Source organism: Myotis brandtii, unplaced genomic scaffold (genome assembly GCF_000412655.1).
Source record: "Myotis brandtii unplaced genomic scaffold, ASM41265v1 scaffold540, whole genome shotgun sequence".
Classification (NCBI taxonomy): domain Eukaryota; kingdom Metazoa; phylum Chordata; class Mammalia; order Chiroptera; family Vespertilionidae; genus Myotis; species Myotis brandtii.
In genome coordinates, this window is record NW_005369990.1 from 2,111,940 (window position 1) to 2,131,189 (window position 19,250).

The 19,250-nt window shown below is 36.9% G+C and overlaps 1 protein-coding gene across 4 annotated transcripts in view; it reads right to left on the reverse strand.

Annotated features, from left to right (window-relative positions):
- INADL (InaD-like (Drosophila)) overlaps positions 1 to 19,250 on the reverse strand; it is a 289,773-nt gene that overhangs the window by 264,173 nt on the left and 6,350 nt on the right. For all 4 annotated transcript variants that reach the window (XM_014549254.1, XM_014549253.1, XM_014549252.1 and 1 more), the window contains exons 5-9: positions 16,722 to 16,911; positions 14,599 to 14,727; positions 6,703 to 6,921; positions 4,451 to 4,550; positions 1,801 to 1,892 (exon numbers count right to left, since the gene is read on the reverse strand). In XM_014549254.1, the coding sequence (XP_014404740.1) occupies positions 1,801 to 1,892; positions 4,451 to 4,550; positions 6,703 to 6,921; positions 14,599 to 14,727; positions 16,722 to 16,911 (730 nt within the window). The remainder of the gene's footprint in view (positions 1 to 1,800; positions 1,893 to 4,450; positions 4,551 to 6,702; positions 6,922 to 14,598; positions 14,728 to 16,721; positions 16,912 to 19,250) is intronic.

Here is a 19,250-nt window from a genome sequence, read left to right on the forward strand (position 1 = left end):
AGTCACACATTTTAACTTAAGCCTGAGAGGTAAAGGGTCTCATTTTCTGATGCTACTCAAAATTCCAAGTGCCATAAAAATATTCAGGTGAATTAGGTAGCAGGTCTCTACCTGCAAATATATAACCAGCTATGAACTTTTGTTTTGTTTTATGAAACTATGAAAACCTGATGCTTGTCAGAACTGCTATAACGGGATGGTTAAAGCACAGGATTTGAAACTGAGAGCCTTATGTTGGAATGCCAACCCCAGCAATGTATTGTTAACATACATACTCTGAACTTTAACTTCTTTCCTCTAAAAAATGGGCATAATTTCTACTTCCCATGGTTGTCTGAGACTGCATGTAAAAATGCTGAATAAACTATAGCTATTATCTACACTAATAAAAGAGAAACATGGTAATTGGCGTACAACCGCTACCCTTTTCATTGGCTAATCAGTGAGTATATGCAAATTAACTGTCAGCCAAGATGGCGGCTAATTTGCAGGCACTGAAGCGAGCAGGGAGGCTTGCTTGCTGCAGACTCCAACGTTCCCCGCCACACTTGCCGGCCTCTCATCTGCAACTCTAAGCAACTATATACTATGTTGCAAATAAGAAGCTAAACAAAACCCCAGAAAAGGGCTTCCATTCAGCCGGGCTCGGACCGCAACATTGTATCGATGTTTTCAGCAGCGAGGCCTCAGAGCTAAAGCTGCCCCAGAATAAAAAAAAAAAAAGAAAAGAAAACAAGGAGCGGTTGGAAGCTTTAGTCACTCGCCAGCCGGAAAACAGCCCTCAGCCCCTCACCCAGACAGGCCAGGTACCCCAGTGGGGACCCCCACCCTGATCCAGGACACCCTTCAGGGCAAACCAGCCAGCCCCTACCCATGCACCAGGCCTCTATCCTATATAGTAAAAGGGTAATAGGCCTCCCAGCACCGGGATCAGCGGAGCAGCGAGGCTCCCGGCACCGGGATCAGCATGACAGGGGGCAGCGCCCAAACCCCCTGATCGCCCTGTGGCTCTGTGAGTGACAGGGGGCGGGGCCACAACCTCCCTATCCGCCCTACTCTGTTCGTGACAGGGGAAGGCACCCCAACCCCCTGATCAGCCCTCCTCTGTGCCTGATAGGGGGGAGCTCCCCAATCCCCTGATTGCCCTGCAGGTCTGTGTTTGACAGGGGGCAGCACACCAACCCCCCCCCCCGGAGCAGGTAGTAGGACATCCCCTAGGGCTCCCAGTATGTGATAGGGGGCAAGCTGGGCTGAGGGAACCCCCTCCCCAGTGCACAAATTTTTGTGCACCGGGCCCCTAGTTCTATCTAATAAAGATGGAATATGCAAATTGACTATCACTTCACAACAAATATGGCGGCACCCACAGCCAATAAGGAGGGAATATGCAAATTAACACAACAAAGATGGCAGCAGCCAGCCCGGAACAAAGGCAGGAGGCAGCGGCCAGAGTGAAGGCCCGGGTCCTGGGTGCCGGAGGGAAACCGGTGCCAGCAGCCAGGGGAAGGAAGGCCTATTCTTGCATGAATCTCTGTGCATTTGGCCTCTAGTTAAATATATATCTGTATATATTATATTTTTCTTACCAATATAAAGTGACTCTTCACAGACATTTAAAAAAGAAAAATCAAATTTAGGACCCATAAGAGTCCAAATTAATGAGATTTTACTGTACTAACAAATTTAGTTTTTTAAAGTATTATGAAACTGTATTAAGCCATTCCCCTCTCATACATATTATAATAAAGATAACTTTTCCCCCCAACTTGATTCAATTCTAAACAGAGTGCAGTTACTTACAGCAACTATTTTGTCATTCACTTGAATTTGTCCATTGTGGTACGCAGCGCTGCCAGGTATTACACTTTTCACATAAATCCCGGAAGCTTCCCCTAAGGTGCACAAAACATATGGAAAAAGGGAGAAAGCTCTAATTAGACCTTGATTGCAAGATTCATATCAAGAGGTTAATTAGCTAAAGGGCTGACAGAAGGCTTGATAAATACTATTTTGAACACCAGCAGAGAAACTGATGGATTATTTCAAACTGTCACCGTCACAAGTGAGCTGAATTTGAAATGATTTGACTGATGACTGTTTCTGGAAAAATAATAGTAATGGAACCTTGAGGAAATGCACTCCAATATAAGCTGGAATTCAAAGAGCCCTCTTCTCTTGGTCTGTCACCCTTCTCAATGGACTTGGCCTGGCCTTCAACGTTTTTCACCTGTCCTATGACAAGAGTCTCCTAACAGGTCTTCCTGACTATACGTAGTTCACTGTTCATGTTAGCTTCCCCAAACACAGAAAAAAGAGAGGCACACACAGTCTTCACAAACTAGAATAATCTCAGCAACATGAAATAATCCTCATATTATAAAATAAAATATTTAACCAGGAAATATGGCTATATAAAAAATACAGCTATGCAAAAAATATGCATGCCTCCAGGCAAGGACTTGGAGGGAAATTGGAAAAAGAAAACCCATAGCTCTGGATGGTTTTATATTTTTATTTTTTTATATCAAATGAATTTAAAATATTGTCTGCAGAACAAAAATAAGCACAATGGATTTCTATCACCTACATAACAAAAGTAGATTTCACAGAATCACAATCTGCCCCAAGCATCTTCTTTTTTTAAACTTTATTTTACTTCATCCTTCCAACAAGACAAAACTTCAGACACACAAGACTCTTGATCTTCCATCAAAACACTAAATATTTTCTTGATTTTAGACCTTTTCTCGTTTCATTTTTTTCTTCTTGTCAACCTCACCCCTTGTTTCAAGTCCTTCTCCTTTTCCATGTTTAGCACAAAAGCCTTTCTTTGTAAATTCTCCATTGCCTTCGGTCCAATTGACTCTTTTATCCACCATGATAGTTTGCTTGCATCTCTATTAAAACGTGTATTTCACTTATCATTGAATAACTGAGTTATTTACATGTTTGTCTCCCTGACAAGACTTTTCTTATGTTCATTATTCTACCTCCTCCAGAACTAAGCAAAGTAACTGCTCAAAATTTCCAATGAATGGAATAAAGAGAATTATTTTGAAAAACTACATTGAGTTTTTAAATGTTCTAGTTTTTGGATTTACCACAGCCCATCCCCTCCAATCCCAAAAACATTTTGAGGGTAAAGAAGTCAAATGATCTTTTCTTCATTCAGTAACATAAACATTAATTTTTATCAGTTCCCTATCTGTTACTCACTTTCATTTTACTCTGCATATATAGTGTGAGATTTACAAGAAAACTTCAGATAATAAAGGTTCATAAGCCAAAAGTTTAGGAACCAAGCCATGATTTCTATAACCAGATAGCATAGTGAGAACTACTGACATAATTTTTTTGCAACATTATTATACAAGTGACACTTAGCTCTTTTGAAACTCATTTAAATTCTGAACCTAAAAAAGGTGGCACTTAGAAAAAGCTAGTTTTGAAAATAGTTATTTCATTAGGCTAAAATAGCACAAGGTGGTCTGACATGAATTTCATTCAGGACTTTGAATACATTAGCACTTCTAATATTTCCACCTGCTATAAGTATATAAAATAATAACTTTAGAAAAATTAACTTTCTAATCTTGCTATTTTTTTAAAAACTAGAACATTTCATAACTCTGAATTTTCATGTTACTAGAAGATATCTGTAAAAGGTTTATTTTTCCTTACTCTAATAATTTCCTTTAATAATAGAGTAATTCTTACAGTGAAGATTACCAAAACTTTGCATGTAGGAATTGAGGGAGCATTATTATGAATATTTTAAAATGTGTTTTTTTTTTTTTTTATTGATTTAAGAGCCAGTGAAGATCACCAAAACTTTGCATGTAGGAATTGAGGGAACATTATTATGAATATTTTAAAATATGTTTTTTTTATTGATTTAAGAGTAAGGGAGAGGGAGAGAGAGAAACATTGATGGCCGCCTCCTGCAGGCCCCCTATAGGGGATTGAGGCTGAAACCTGGGCACATGCCCTGACTGGCTACCCCTGAGAGTATTATTATTCAGAGAGACTTAGGCCATGTATTTATTCTTTTGGAGATCGAACCTGCAACTTTGACATATTGGGACAAAACTCTAACCAGTTGAGCTACCCAGCTATATATTTATTCTTACAATGTAGTCCCTTTATATGAAAGGAAAAGAATCCTAATTGAAGTATTTGTTTTATCTTATTATTTTAGTAATTAAACATAATAGTAATACTTTTTGACATTTATAATATGAAACATATGCAATAGTCATTTTACTTTATCTCATGTAAAATGTCATAATATGTAAGAGTCACACTATTCAAAATATATCTATCTTAGCCTTGGCCAGTGCACTGAGAGCACTCTAGGAGTTAAAATTTGCAGGTATTTAATTTCGCTGTCTAGAAACCTTAATATCCTTTACAACTATTTCCAAATATGAAATAGAAATGATTCATTTACCTGTATGAGCACTTCCAACATAGCCAACAATTCTAATCCCAAGACTCTGTCCATCTTTTTTAATGAGCTCAACATTGTAAGTTTCATAAAGAGAACTGTCCTGAAAAGAAAAAATAATTGTAATTATACATAATGTTCAGTCACATAACTGTGTTCATAATAAATTTGTGCCTGGTTTGTTAAGTATTTTTTAGCACCTATGGTAGGCAGAATTTTAAGATGGTCCTGACTTTCGACCCCTGGTGTTATTTCTGTGTTTGTCACATTACATGGCAAAAGGGAGATCACCCAGGTGAGCCTAATCTAATCAAGCACCCTTCAAAAGCAGAGTTTTCTCCTGCTGGTGGCAGAAAGGGAAGTGAAAAATATTTGAAGTATAAGGACTGGACTTGTGGTTTGAAGATGGAGTGGGTCATGTGAGAAGGAATACAGGGGGCCTTAAAGATGCCCTTAGCTGACAGCCAGCAAAGAGACTTCAGTCCTACAACTGCAAAGAACTGCATTGTCAGCAATCTAAATAGGTTTGGAAATGGATTGTCCCAGAGCATCCAAATTTAGAGCACAGCCAGCCCACACCTTGATTTTGGCCTTGTAAGAATCTAAGCAGACAGCTCAGCCAAGCCCATGCAGATTTCTGACCTATAGAACTGTGAACTAACAAAGGGTATTGTTTCAAGCCACTAGGTTTGTGATTACCTGTTACAAAACAATAGAAAACTAATACAGCCAACTTGAAAAAAAAATTCAGGATTAATTTCTACGTGAAAGAACTAAATGTAAAGAAAATTTTAGAAACAAAAGGTAAGACTAATTTTTGTGCCCAGCCACAATGGCTCAGTGGTTGAGTCAACCTATGAACCAGGAGGTCACAGTTCAATTCCTGATCAGGGCACATGCCTGGGTTGCGGGCTCGATTCCCAGTAGGGGGTGTGCAGGAGGCAGCCGATCAATGATTCTCTCTCATCATTGATGTTTCTATCTCTCTCTCTCCCTCTCCCTTCACCTCTAAAATCAATAAAAAAAATTTTGATGGCTCAGTGGTTGAGTCAACCTATGAACCCGGAAGTCACAGTTCAATTCCTGATCAGGGCACATGCCTGGGTTGCGGGCTCGATTCCCAGTAGGGGGTGTGCAGGAGGCAGCCGATCAATGATTCTCTCTCATCATTGATGTTTCTATCTCTCTCTCTCCCTCTCCCTTCACCTCTAAAATCAATAAAAAAAATTTTAATGGCTAATTACTGTAATAGTCATTGTGAGCAAAAAATATTGACCTAAAACTTATTTTCATTACTTGTCTTCTAATTTAAGATATTTCTGTAAAAGAGTAAGGTATCTAAAAACATAATGCCTTGCTGTCAGTTCAAAACATTAAGAGTAGAAAGCAAACAACTGATTGCAACAAATTCTCACTTACCACATAGTTACACTGCTCCTTCACTACAAAGGCAAATAACTTTACAGAAGACACCAAATGGCCCTTCAGATGAAGATGAAAGTGGCTTTCCAACCTCCTTCTCACTATAATCCCTCCTCTTTTTCTCTTTCTCCGGGCCCCTCCCTTTAAAAAACCATCTTTCCTTTTACCTAATTACCTTGTTGATTCAAAGCCTATGAGATAGTTGAAAGAGCTTGCAATGAACGAGGAAGACCTGAATTCTAATCCCAGCTCTGCCACCGACTCTTTATATGACCTTTAACAACTTATTTGGACTTCTGTTTCCTCATCTTTAAATGAATGGTAAGACCTATCTTTTAGAATCCTTGGGAGGAATTCAGATGACCTGAACAATTCCAGGTACTTGACAACAATTAATAATAATGATTGTTACTATATAACTATAATGATTATTATTAATCATAATAAATATTATTATTAATGTTTACTCCCTTTGGCCAATTTGTTTCTATCAGTGACAACTGTCATACAATTGATCAGTTTTTAGTTTCCACTCCACCATCTGGATGTCTCCTCACCAATCTAATGAAATAGAAATGGCAAGAATTATTTCTCTCCAATTTATAGATGAGTAGCTGAGGCTCAGAGAGGTGGAATGACTTAACCCTGAGAAACAGCAAAAATGAAAATCAAACTTGTCAATGTCTCCAAATTAGGCTCTTCTGCTGCTTCACTTGTGGGCATTGTGGCACTCCTCACACCAGCGTGGCATTTCAAGTAGAAGGTGTTTCTACTCTTACAATGTATCACACCCAGTACTTGATTTATGATGAAAGAATAATTTATGTACTCACAGAACTAGGGCTCCTGTTAGGCACAGCAGGCAGGGCAACAGGTAAGGCTGTAGGGGTCGGAGGGGTTACGGAAATTTCACCAATTGGGTCTCTTGCAACTAGCATCCTGACTGAATTCCCACAGTTCCTCAGCACTTGTGCAACTTGCTCACTGGTCATTCCCTGCACATTTGTGCCACCAATCTTCAAGATGTGGTCTCCTGTCTGGAGTCTTCCATCCTTTAATCCAAGAAAAAAACACAATTATTCTGAGAAATCAATGATCTAACTTCACTAGTTAATAGCAATTCATCAGACTTTGCATTGTGGCAAAATGGCTGGCAAAGAAGACATCTAAAAATGCTGAATAAAATATAATATTTTAAATGAATGGTTGAATTGGCAACAGAGAAAAAGAAATCCTTGCAAAAGAGAAAAAAAGAAGAAGGTGGGGGTGGGGGTGGGGGCAGGGGAGAGTTCAAAAGGAGGAGTAACCAGAATTCTAAAACAGGTATTTGCTTGAGGGTATCATTTAATGCCCAGTGGCCTAGAGTCAGGGTATTAATGGCCACATATGCAAGGAAGAGGTCAGAAATCCCTGGGCATCAAGAAAGGAAGGAGGTCAGATCAGAAGCATAAAGGTAGAAACTCTGAAGGCCAACAAGGTCAGTGGCATGTCTGAGGGACAGCAGGTGTCAGTGTGGCTGGAACAGAATGAGCAAAGAGCACACGAGTCAAAGAAGAGATGAGAGCACGGCCAGGGTCAGTCAGCAGTGTAGGACATCTGCTCCAATTGAGTAGGAAGGGAACTCATTTGAATGCTTTGAGCAGAGGAGTGATATTACCTGACTTAGTTTTAACAAGACCACTCAAGTCTATGTGCTGAAAATAAAACTATAGGAGAGGAAACAATAGAAACAGAGATACCAGTTAATAAAGCTATAATCTAGAAAGAGATAACCATAGCTTGGACTAGGTTAGCAGTTGAGGTGTTGAGAAGTGAGGTTCTAGATGTATTTTTAATGAACTGTCCACAGGCTCTCCTAAGCACGTTGTGGGGTGTGAAGGAAAAAAAATTGTCAGCCTAAGAACTGAAAAGACTCAGAGAAAAGAAATAGATGCAAGGAGGAAATAATTATGGGAAAAGGGATAAAGAATTGATGGATTTCTACTTTAAGCACTGGTAAGTTGATATTCTGTTATTATCAATGCAACAAACTTGAAATAAAACAACTACTTAAGAAAACGTCAGTGGTCATGATGAAAAATAAGGGTAAAACAGCTACTGTGAATCGAACCATCCTTGAACAGAATCATGGCCTGACCAAAGAATAAAGAATATGTCAAATAAGTGTTTTCATACTTGGCTTGGCCAAAGAAGGGCACTTCACCACAAGTCATATTTAGTCACTTCCTCGGCACTATTACTTTTCCTATTTTACCTCAACTCAACTTAAAATGATGGAGATAATTTACATCTGTCACTGAAAGTCAAACATTTTCTTCTTCCAGAGAAACAGGTGTTCTAGGGAATTCATAAGTGTAAAAATAGTATTAGATTGATAGGAAAGATAACAAAATGACAGCTACCTTGTTTATGTCCAGCATCCCCAAATATTGCATTTTATTAATATTTTCTGATCAGCATTCTCCCTCCATAACCTGTCTATGTGTAAGGAAACTAAAAGGCATTAGAGCCCTTTCTATTATTTTAACAGAAGTCCTAAATCAATGATAACTAATAAATTGCTATGCCAAGATTCAAAGTGTACGCTAATCAAACAACAAAAATATTTATTAACCCATAGATTTTTTTCAAAAGAGAAAAAACATGATGCATATAGGCAAAGATAGTATGGGAGGCAGAAAAATTAAAAGAGCTGACATAACTGGGTACCACATTATTATAGTGAAAGCACTAACATATCACTTATAGTTTTTAAAATATACTTTAATCCAATTTAGCAGTTATTGGCGTGTGTGTGTGTGTGTGTGTGTGTGTGTGTATAACTTTGCATTTTAAGTTCGGCTATTGCTAATAATAACTTCAATTCAAAAAATATTTGAAAACCTATGCCCTGGCTGGGTGGCTCAGTTAGTTGGAGCATCATCCCATTCACCAATAGGTTGCAGGTTCCATTCCTGGACAGGGCACATATCTAGGTTGGGGGTTCGATCCCTGGTTGGGAAGTGTAAGGGAGGTAACCAATCAATGTTTCTCTCTCACAATGATGTTTCTGTCTCTCTCCCCCACTTCCTCTCTAAAATAAAAAATAAACAAAAATATTTGAAAACTAAAGGAATTCAGGCCTGCTCTATAAAATAAAGAAATCAAATCTGTTTCTTCAAAAACTAAAAAATAGCACCAAATAATTCCACAACTCAAAAAATAAAATCATTACTGCTTTTGATTCAAGGCTGCTTTTATCATTGGTCTTTAGTCAAAAGGCAACGTGTCATTGACAGAAAGTAGTGACCTTATAAAATAAAATACTCTTTCCCCTAAGGAATTAAAGAAAGGTACTAAATTTAAGTATATCTTTCCTACCCTAGTCAAATTCCCAGAGCCCTCATCCACTGATTTTTTAAGGATAAAGAAATATCTGTTTATAGACTCACTCAAACAAAATGGCTTGGGAATAATCAGCTGTTTAGTGGCCTCAAGCTGGTCTTTGCTCTTTCTAGACTGAAAATTCCACATGGGCCACACCCACCCTCCAATGCTTGGTAATATTATTTTCCTAGTATTAAAGTTTACTAGATAGTTATTATGACTCATATTATAATTGCCTCATACCAGAGAGTCAATAATTTATGACAACTTTTAAAGGGGCTGAGTTGTAAGAGTCCTCTTGTGGAGACAAGGGGGTAACTCAGTGTCCCTGATTTGCCTAGAATTATTGCAGACCACATGAAAGAGATTTCTGCAAAACAAAGTTGTTTTACACTGCCCATTAGAAACTTTTTTTAAGAAAAACTTCCAGCTGCTGAAAAATTTTTAAATTTTTGCCATAACTGAAGAGAATTCTCGCAAGATCTGTGCTTCAGGTACCGTGGATTTTTTAGAGTGTCTGAAGATCACAGGAAGTTGTTACTTCTTTCAGCTCCTCTTACATGATACTATACATATACTTTCCTTATCTATAGAATCGGCCCTGATTACATTGATAGGTTATTGTAGATAGATTCCAATAAATGCTTCTAAACTCTTATGAATCAATATTTTTCCATTTCATTTACTTTATGATATTCAAGGCAGTAGACAGAAGGCCAAGTAAGGGCACTGGAGTCAGACACACCCAAGTTCAATCCTGGCTCTACTTTGATCAAGCTGTGTGGCCAGAGGTCAATTCTAAATCTCTGCTCCCTCTTAAACAAAATGGGAATAAATTCCGTCCCCATTGAGTTGTGAGCATTACACTCAATACTATATATAAAATATTTAGGCTAGTACCTTGATTACAGCAAAGCAAGTCCTCAAATGCATCCAATTCTGATGCCTCTTCAGGCCACGGTAACCTCAGTTCAGTGTTCTTTGCTGCATTCCCTCAACTCTGTATCCTTTTTAACTACACATATTGACTTATATGTACACAAAATGAAACATAAGGGTCTGTTTTATGAAACCCTTTGAAATAAAAAATACTGACTTCTTTTTCTAACTTTCTGTCATACAATTTTATATTCTTTGAAGAAAGTGGTAGCTATTAATCCCTTTAGCAGAATGTAGGTATGTCTTTAAGGTCAATCTTGATCACATCTGAACTAATGACCTAAGACATCCATATCCCCTTACCATGAAGGTTGTATATTCAGTACGTTTTAATTAAAAGCAATATTCCATTTAATTTTTTTAAAGCTGTGATCAGGCTACATGAGCAACAACTTGTAAAGACTTAGCAACAATGCAGAGTCGGCTGAAGAGATTCTACCTGCCATTAGCTGAGGTGAATGGAAGAGAGAAGTGAATACTGCTGTTTGGGTCTCACCATAGTCCCTACAGGTATGAGTCAAGAGTCTGTTGTGCCTACAGCTGGCTATATTCCCTGATGATAGGTAGGTATGACCATGCCCGGACAGGTGCACATCAGGAAAAACAACAACATTAAGGCCAACTTTGAATAAATAGATTTAAGAAGTAAAGCACAGGCTTCAGAGTTAAACAGCTGTGGGCTCAATCTTGACCTTGTCATTTTCCAGTTAGGTAGCCTTGGGCAATTTCTTAAGTTCCCATATCTATAATTTGGGAATAAGATTTATGACTGTGTTAAAAATTATATGAGAATAATTCTTAAAAACAATGTCTGGCATAAACACTTGCTTCTCCATTAGGACTCTGAGAGGCACACCCCTACCCCCTCCTTGATGACCTAAAACAGTGACAATCCCTTCCAGTAAGGGTGAAATTCAGACCTGGGCTTCTCCCAACAGTGTCTCAAAGGGATTAATTTGGGAAACTGCACATTATATTCTCCTTGTGAAAATTCATAACACACATTAGGATATTAAAAGCTCAGAAAACTCTTACAGTAAGGAACCTATTTGATTTTATTTAGCTTGGTGTTTTCTAAATTTAATTGACCCTTTGTTTTCCGCAATAACCATTCCACTTTGCATCTTGAAAAATGTTACTCCAGCAACCAAGCCTATTAAAATGGCGAAGAGGAAGGGAAGGATATGAGAAAAGATTTCAAAATACTCCACAATTTCTCATTCCTTTCCAGGTTACAAAAAATCCTCAAAGATGACTGTTTTGTGCCACGGCTGTTTTAAGAACCCACAGAAGGACCATTCTCAACCTTTTTGGTCTTAGAACCCCTTTGTACTCTTAAAAACTATTAAGGACGCCCTGGGCAGATTGCTAAGTGGTTAGAGTGTCAGCTCATGGACCGAAGGATCTCGGGTTCCATTCCTGGTCAGGGCACATGTCTAGGTTGCAGGCTCGATCCTTAGTGTGGGGCGTGCAGGAGGCAGACTATCAATGATTCTCATCACTGATGTTTCTATCACTCTCTCCCTCTCCCTTCCTCTCTGAGATCAATACAAACACACAAACAAAAGCAACTGAGGTTTCCTGGAGAAGAAATTCTGCTGAAAGACTGTAACAAAAAACCTGCTAACCTCCCTACAAATTTCAAAGTTCAGACTGAACATCAAATCTTGCCTGAGTTTCCAGCCTACTAGCCTGACTTACAGATTTTAGACTTGCCAGTATACATATGTCAAAATTTAATAAAATGTAGACTTTATGTATGTGCAATTTATTATGTATCAATTATACCGCAAATATTACTCAGAAACTCGAAGAGCTTTTTGATATCTCTCCCTCGATATCTGTTAATATCTACAATTAGAAAATAGTGCTCTGATTTTATATATTTAACACATTAATATATATGATATTGGTGTATTTATTTTTTATTCTTGAAAAAGCTATATAGAACTAGTGAGAAGAGTGGTGTTTTAAATTATTTTTGCAAATCTCTTCAATGTCTGGCTTAAAAGAAGACAGCTGAATTTTCATATCTGCTTCAGCTTTCAATATGTTGCAATATGTTGTTTTGGTTGAGGTATATAAAAAATCTGGCTTTAATCAAATACATAGTTAGAAAATGGAGAAGTGTTTTAACAGCCTTTTCAACCCATTCTTCTTTGATAATACAGCAGAACTCCACAAGTGGTGGTTTCTTAAAGAACAGTTGCCATGTAGAATCAGAAAATACATCCAAAAAACCTTCAAACAGTTTCACGCATATCTACTGATCTATCTTGAATGGATCTTTTACCTATACATTATTTTGTCATATCACACATTGGTCTTCAGAAAATACTGATTCACGGAGCTATGAAGACCTTCCAAATAGTGACATATTTAATTAAAAAATATTAATATCACCAACAATCTAATCAGAACTCTTTAAATATTGAAAATATTCAAGCTCAGAGTAAAGCACAAATTTTCCAAAACTCTAACTCTTGTTTGAAAGTTCAAATTTCATCATCATTAACAAATGCTCTCAGTTGTTTTCCTTGAAATAACAGGCTCACTTCATTCATTTTCAAGAAAATATCTGTCAAATACCCAAGTCTGAATGATCATAATTTTTCTGTCAGATATTCTTTCAAAAAATGAAAATACTGTTCCAGGGTGGTTCTCAGAGGCAGAGGGGGTGGGGAGAGAGACAAAATGGGTGGAGATCCAAAGATACAAATTTCCAGCTACAAAATATAATATATAGCATAGTGATTATAATTAATAATATTGTACTATATATTTCAAAGTTGCTAAGAGAATAGATTTTATTTTTTTATATTTTTTATTTTTAAAAAATTCTTTATTGTTGAAAATATTACATATGTCTCCTTTTCCCCCCATTGACTTCTCCTTGCCCGCTCCCGCCTCCCAGCACATGCCCTCACCCCCCCTAGTATCTGTGTCCATTGGTTATGCTTATATGCATGCATACAAGTCCTTTGGTTGATCTCTTAAAAGTTCTCATCATAAGGAAAAAAACTATATATGGTAATGGACAACTTACTGTGGTGATCATTTCACAACATATATAAATATTAAATTATTACATTGTACACATGAAACTATACAATGTTGAATGTTAATTACATCTCAAATTTTTTAATAAGGGCCAACATTTTAAAATAAAACAAAATTTAAAGATTAAAAGGCTGTTTAATATTTAAAAAGTGGATACTACATCTTACAAATGTTTTTAAGACAAAGCAACCATCATACTTCAGTATATGGCAGAAGTGCTGTATGGTACATACCATTTTGTCACACAGTATTAAAAACATGTGCACTTAAAGGTCAAAATGCACAAAATTAATCATTGCACTTTCTTAAGTGAAACTGGCCATTTTTTTTTCTTTTTTGCTGCAAGCTCATGGTGGAGAAGAATACGACGACTGCTAGTACAGTTTGATGCCACTGCCTGTTTCACACTAAGGAACCAGCAGTTTCAGTCTGCCACTGCTTTTGTATCATCAGTGCAAATTTCAACATGGTGAAAGAGCTAACAGCATCTTAGTATGAATAGCTGGTGTTGCTCAGTGATTAAGAGCATTGGCCTGCACACCAAAGGGTCGTGAGTTCGATTCCCAGCAGGGCACGTGTGGAGGCAACTAATCAATATGTCTGTCACATCGATGTTTCTCTCTCTCCCTTTTACTCCCTCCCCTATTACACTCTCCCTAAAAATCAATGGGAAAAAATATCCTCTGGTGAGGATTAACAGCAAAAAAAAAAAAAAGTTGCTTTGATCTTGTTGACCCTCTGCAAGACACTCGGTGACCCTGACAGGTCTCTGCTCTAAATAAATGCAGGTAGATTCTAAAAGCGTAATAGAAATATTAGTAGCTCCACAATTAGTACAACATGGGGAGCAAGCTGGCTTAGAAATGGGGAACGGTTGAATTTGCCTCAAAACTGCGTGTGCATAGCAAGTTTATTTTTATATATGTTTATTAGAAGGGATAAATGTGTATATAACTGCAATTTAATCAGTGAAATTTACATATTATTGTGATTATGATGAACATTCTATACAAGATAGGCTCATTATTAAGTGGCGTCATAACCAAATTTCTAAGTTCATTTCCAAAAACTAAAGGTTTTTTTAAAATATATTTAATATTTTCTTCAATGTAAAACTAAGCAGAAACAGTTGGTAAGTTTTTAAAAGGCCCACTTTCAGTTTAAACAGGGCTAAGTAATAAAGTATAGTCATTTGCTTGACAATGCCAAAATTTTTTAATTCAAGTAAAATTTACCACATAAATTGAGACAGCTATTTATAATCACTGTACCTTCTGATTGTAACCCACGTTATAAAGTTATATTTCAAGCCATACAATTTAAATTATATAAAACCAAAATAAAAACAAAAAAGATCAACTTACTCGGTCTGCTAATCCTCCAGGAACTATAGTCCTCACAACCACACCACTTGATTTCCCTCCAACTATTCCAAAACCTAATCCAGAGCCATCATTAATGAGCTCAACATCTTCGATATGGCCCCAACGAACCTACAAATTAATGGCAAGAGCCAAAGTGTTAGTAAAACACACAGATTCTTAACTTCCCAGATATACAACAAACTAAACATTCATACAATTAATCAAGACAATTTTCTAGAGGCTAAGAGGTATGTAAAGATCATCATATGATCCCTGCCCTTAAGGATTTTATAATCCAATAGAGAGACAAACTAAAAATATAAATAATTAAAATACAAGGCAGAATATCGGGTCACAGACACTGTAGCTCTAGAACCGAAACATCCAGTTCCTCAGTCTATGCCCAGGATCTAGCAGTGTCCAGCACCTAGAAGGAACATATATATGTTCATCTGAATTGAAAAAGAATCACAAAGTATTATAAGGACTGGGGGGAAGTGGTGCAGACAAGTCAAATCTAATCAAGAATTATGGGAAACTTCAAGGAAACGGTGGCATTTTAATTGCACTAATGAGAAAAAAAGACATTCAAGCAAAAAAAAAAATGTAAGGGCAAAGCTGGGCTTGAATAAGCGAGTGGGAATAATTGAAGTTTTTAGAAGAGGGAATGACAAGAACAAAGCAGTGGTTTAGGAAGATTAATCTGGCAGCAATGTGAAGTAGGAAATGATGAGAAGGACACAAGACAATAAGACTAATTTAATAAACTCCTATGAGGAAGAGGAAAGGTAGGCCCAACTGAAGATATTAGCATTAGGATTATACAAATCAGTCTAAGAGACATGACATTTCCCCTCTAATTAGCAGGCTTTCATCAGAAATATACATCAAGTTCCCATAAATCAACTGCAGAAGAAAATTCTCCCTCTCAAGATCCATAGGGCATACTTATCACTTAGTTTTTCTATTATAGGTAAAGTGGAAAGTTACTATGCAATAATGTGAAAATAACAAGGAATATTGGGAATATTTAATAATTTCATGCCTGAAACAATGTCTAGTACCTGGGATGCAACAAAATTTGCTAAAATATGCATAAAAATATGCTTGAATTAATAGCAGCTGGTATTCATAAAGTATATACAAGGTACTGTGCTTAGCTCTCCACTTGCAATCTCATTTAATCTTCCCAATACCACTATGAAGCAGATGCTGTTATTAGTTCCAAGTAACAGATGAAGAAACTGAGGTATAGTGAGGTCAAGAAATGTGCCCAGTATGACACAGCCAGGAAGTGAAGAACTGGACTTGAACTCACTTTAACCTGACCCAGAGCCCCTATTCTTAACCACCATGCTAAGCAATTTCCCATTTGGTTTATTCTGTTATTATGTAAATTGTGCTATATAAATTTAACTGATTACAACAGGGAAAATGTCTATACATTAATATGTGTTGTGACCTTGTACTGTACCCAGACAGTCTATTTTTTCTTTTGTACCAATGAATGAATATTAAATAAATCAGCTAGCACTTAGTGTTATAAGAAAATAAGATTTATTAGCTTGCATTCTGAAGATGCAGGCCAAAATCTGTAAAATACTATTAAGCAAGTTTAAAGATTCCCAAAAGAGACATATAATTTTATTCTTTTGAATTGTTTTCATCCTTACATGAAAAAAAGAAAAACTTCTACCATTGTGCAGTATCAATAATCTAGTTATAAACACCCAATATAATTTACAGAAATGTTTGTGAAATAAATAACCAAATCTTAAGATACTCAATAATAAATCTCTAATAAAAACTCTCAGCTTAATTAATTAACTGGCTATAACACCAAGGAACACAAGACTCTTTCCATTACCAAATAAATTATACCTACTATTAAATGTGCCCTCTATAGCTAAAAAAAATAATCTTATATAAGGAGAATCACAGGACATTTAAAAAATAAAACAAAATAAAAACCCTCCATAAAATATCTTATTTACTATGCTAATGCTGCATTTGGAAGTATGATCACCTTTCTTAAACTATGACAAGTCAAATGACACCTTCCACGGGTGTGAAAAGCAATGGCATAATTCAAAAGTAAGTATTTTTCCAAAATTGCAACTCACTGTTTCTGGCAGAATTGTATCAGTTAGGCTGGTACTGCTTTTTGTGTGGACTGGTTGCCTGGCCACAACCAGACTCAAACATCCAGTGGTTTGTTGTAACAATGCAATTGCTTGCTGATGGGAAATGTTCTGATCCAGTGGAGTATGATTAATAGCCAATATCTGATCATTTTCCTTTAGCCTTTGATCCCTTGGTGAAATAAAAGAAAATTTTGTTTTAAGTGATATAAGATCCTGACTTTTAAAAGTCTATTATTCAAGATAAACAGTTTTTTTAATGGCACTACTTCACTTAATACATATATTCAAATTATTTAATTATATAACGGAGCTTTTTAGAGTGCTTTTCTTTAAAGCATTTATTAGCTCATTAACCAACTTAGTAATACATCTCAACACACATACATTTTAAAAGCTATCTGGCTAGAAAAATAAGCAAAAACAATACATAAGGCTTCACTGCCAAGGTTTTGCAAGTATAGACCCTTAACTGCATGAACCCTGTACTCCTGAACCCTGTCCAATCTGCCTTCAACATCTACCACACTGGGGAAACTACATTCTCAAATTCATCAATAACCTCTTCTCTAGCAGTACAATGAAGTACAGTGGGGCCTTGACTTACGAGTGTCCCGACTAACGAGTTTTTTGAGATACTAGCCGTCTCTCGGCCGATTTTTTTGCTTTGAGTTGCGAGCTAAAATTCGGGTTACGAGCCAGCTTCAGATACCCCACCGCTAGTTGGCGCAGCGAACGTCACAGTGAACACCACAACATCAGCCCAGCATCACGTGTCTCACTCGTTCACTTTTTGATTTGACATACGAGTAATTTGAGTTAAGAGCTCCGTCACGAACGAATTCTCGTAAGTCAAGGCCCCACTGTACTTCATTGTGCTTTACCACACCAGCATGTCAATAGAGGCCAAACCCTCCTTGAGAATCCTCAGACATTACTTCCAAGTCTGTTTCTGAGCTCTTCTCTCCCCCTAAGCCAGCCGTGGGCAAACTACGGCCTGCGGGCCGGATCCGGCCCGTTTGAAATGAATAAAACTAAAAAAAAAAAAAAAGACCGTACCCTTTTATGTAATGATGTTTACTTTGAATTTATATTAGTTCACACAAACACTCCATCCATGCTTTTGTTCCGGCCCTCCGGTCCAGTTTAAGAACCCATTGTGGCCCTCGAGTCAAAAAGTTTGCCCACCCCTGCACCAGTCTCCCAACTGCTAACCAAGGTAAAAAGGACAATTTTAATAAGAAAAGAGCAAAATCTCTTTTGAAAAAAAAGGCATTACTAGTCAATATTTACTGAGCACTATTATGATCCAGAAATGATGTATAGGCCAGAAATTGAAGCCTAGAACAAGCTTAGCGTCTTATTTAAGTAGCCTGATTGAAGCACATTCTTTGATTTCTGAAATGCAATGCATCCTTAGACTACTTCAGATTTACTCTGTCCTGGTTTATTGTATTTGACCTGATTATCTCCCAACTACCACTCTTCCTCTTCTTGCTTCCCCATTATCACTGCAATGCTTCCTTATCCTTGTGTATCTCTCTTGCATCTACCCATCCCTTCTTTCATTCCCAATGCCAGCCCTCCAGTTGAGATCCTTATGTAACACCTGAAACCTAACTTGCAAAATTCCTCAAGGTTTATTCTTATAGGCTCTCCTGCACTGGTATATGCCAACTCAAAAATACTTGCTAATTATCTATGTTTATTGACCAATAAAAAGAGAGCCAAAGGAAAAAACAAAAACAAAAAAACTCTTGTTCATGATTATTTCATTTAAAAAATACATTTCTAACCTTCAAAATATAAAAATCTCCCAGAGAAAGAATTTACCTCAAAACTGAGAATTCTAATTCATAAATTTGAATTCTGAAAAATCCAGTACATTGCCCTTATTTTTCTCAGGTCACACCAGATTCAGCAAAATTTTGTTAAGGAGCAATGTCACTTGTGAATTTTTCCCTAGTCCTAAAGAAACACTTCTTTTTAAATGTGATCACTTCCATTTCCCCAACTCCAATGGAGAAATTTCTTAATTAATCCGAAGTGAATGAGTTGCTCTTGAATTTTTTCAACCCGGATGTAACTAATTTGGCATAAATTGGTCCTTAATTTACTCACATTCAGATTTTCTAGTTTCTGGAAAACATGATTCTGATGCATTCAAAAGTTGAATTAATTAGTTTTCCAGCTACTTTTTATTTCTTTCAAAGTTTTTTTAAAATTTTTCAATTACAGTTGACACTCAATATTATATTAGGTTCAGGTGTACAGCATAATGGTTAGACATATATTTACATAACTTATAAAGAGCTCCCCCTGATAAGTCTAGTACCCACCTGGCACCATACATAGTTATAACAATATTATTGACTATATTCCCCCTGCTGTACTTTACATCCTCAGCTACTATTATTTATAATTTAACTCCCCATACTACATATATTTACACTTTCCATTCAAGGGGAGCCTAATTCTTGCCTATCCCTCACAACATTCAGAAATCTGCAA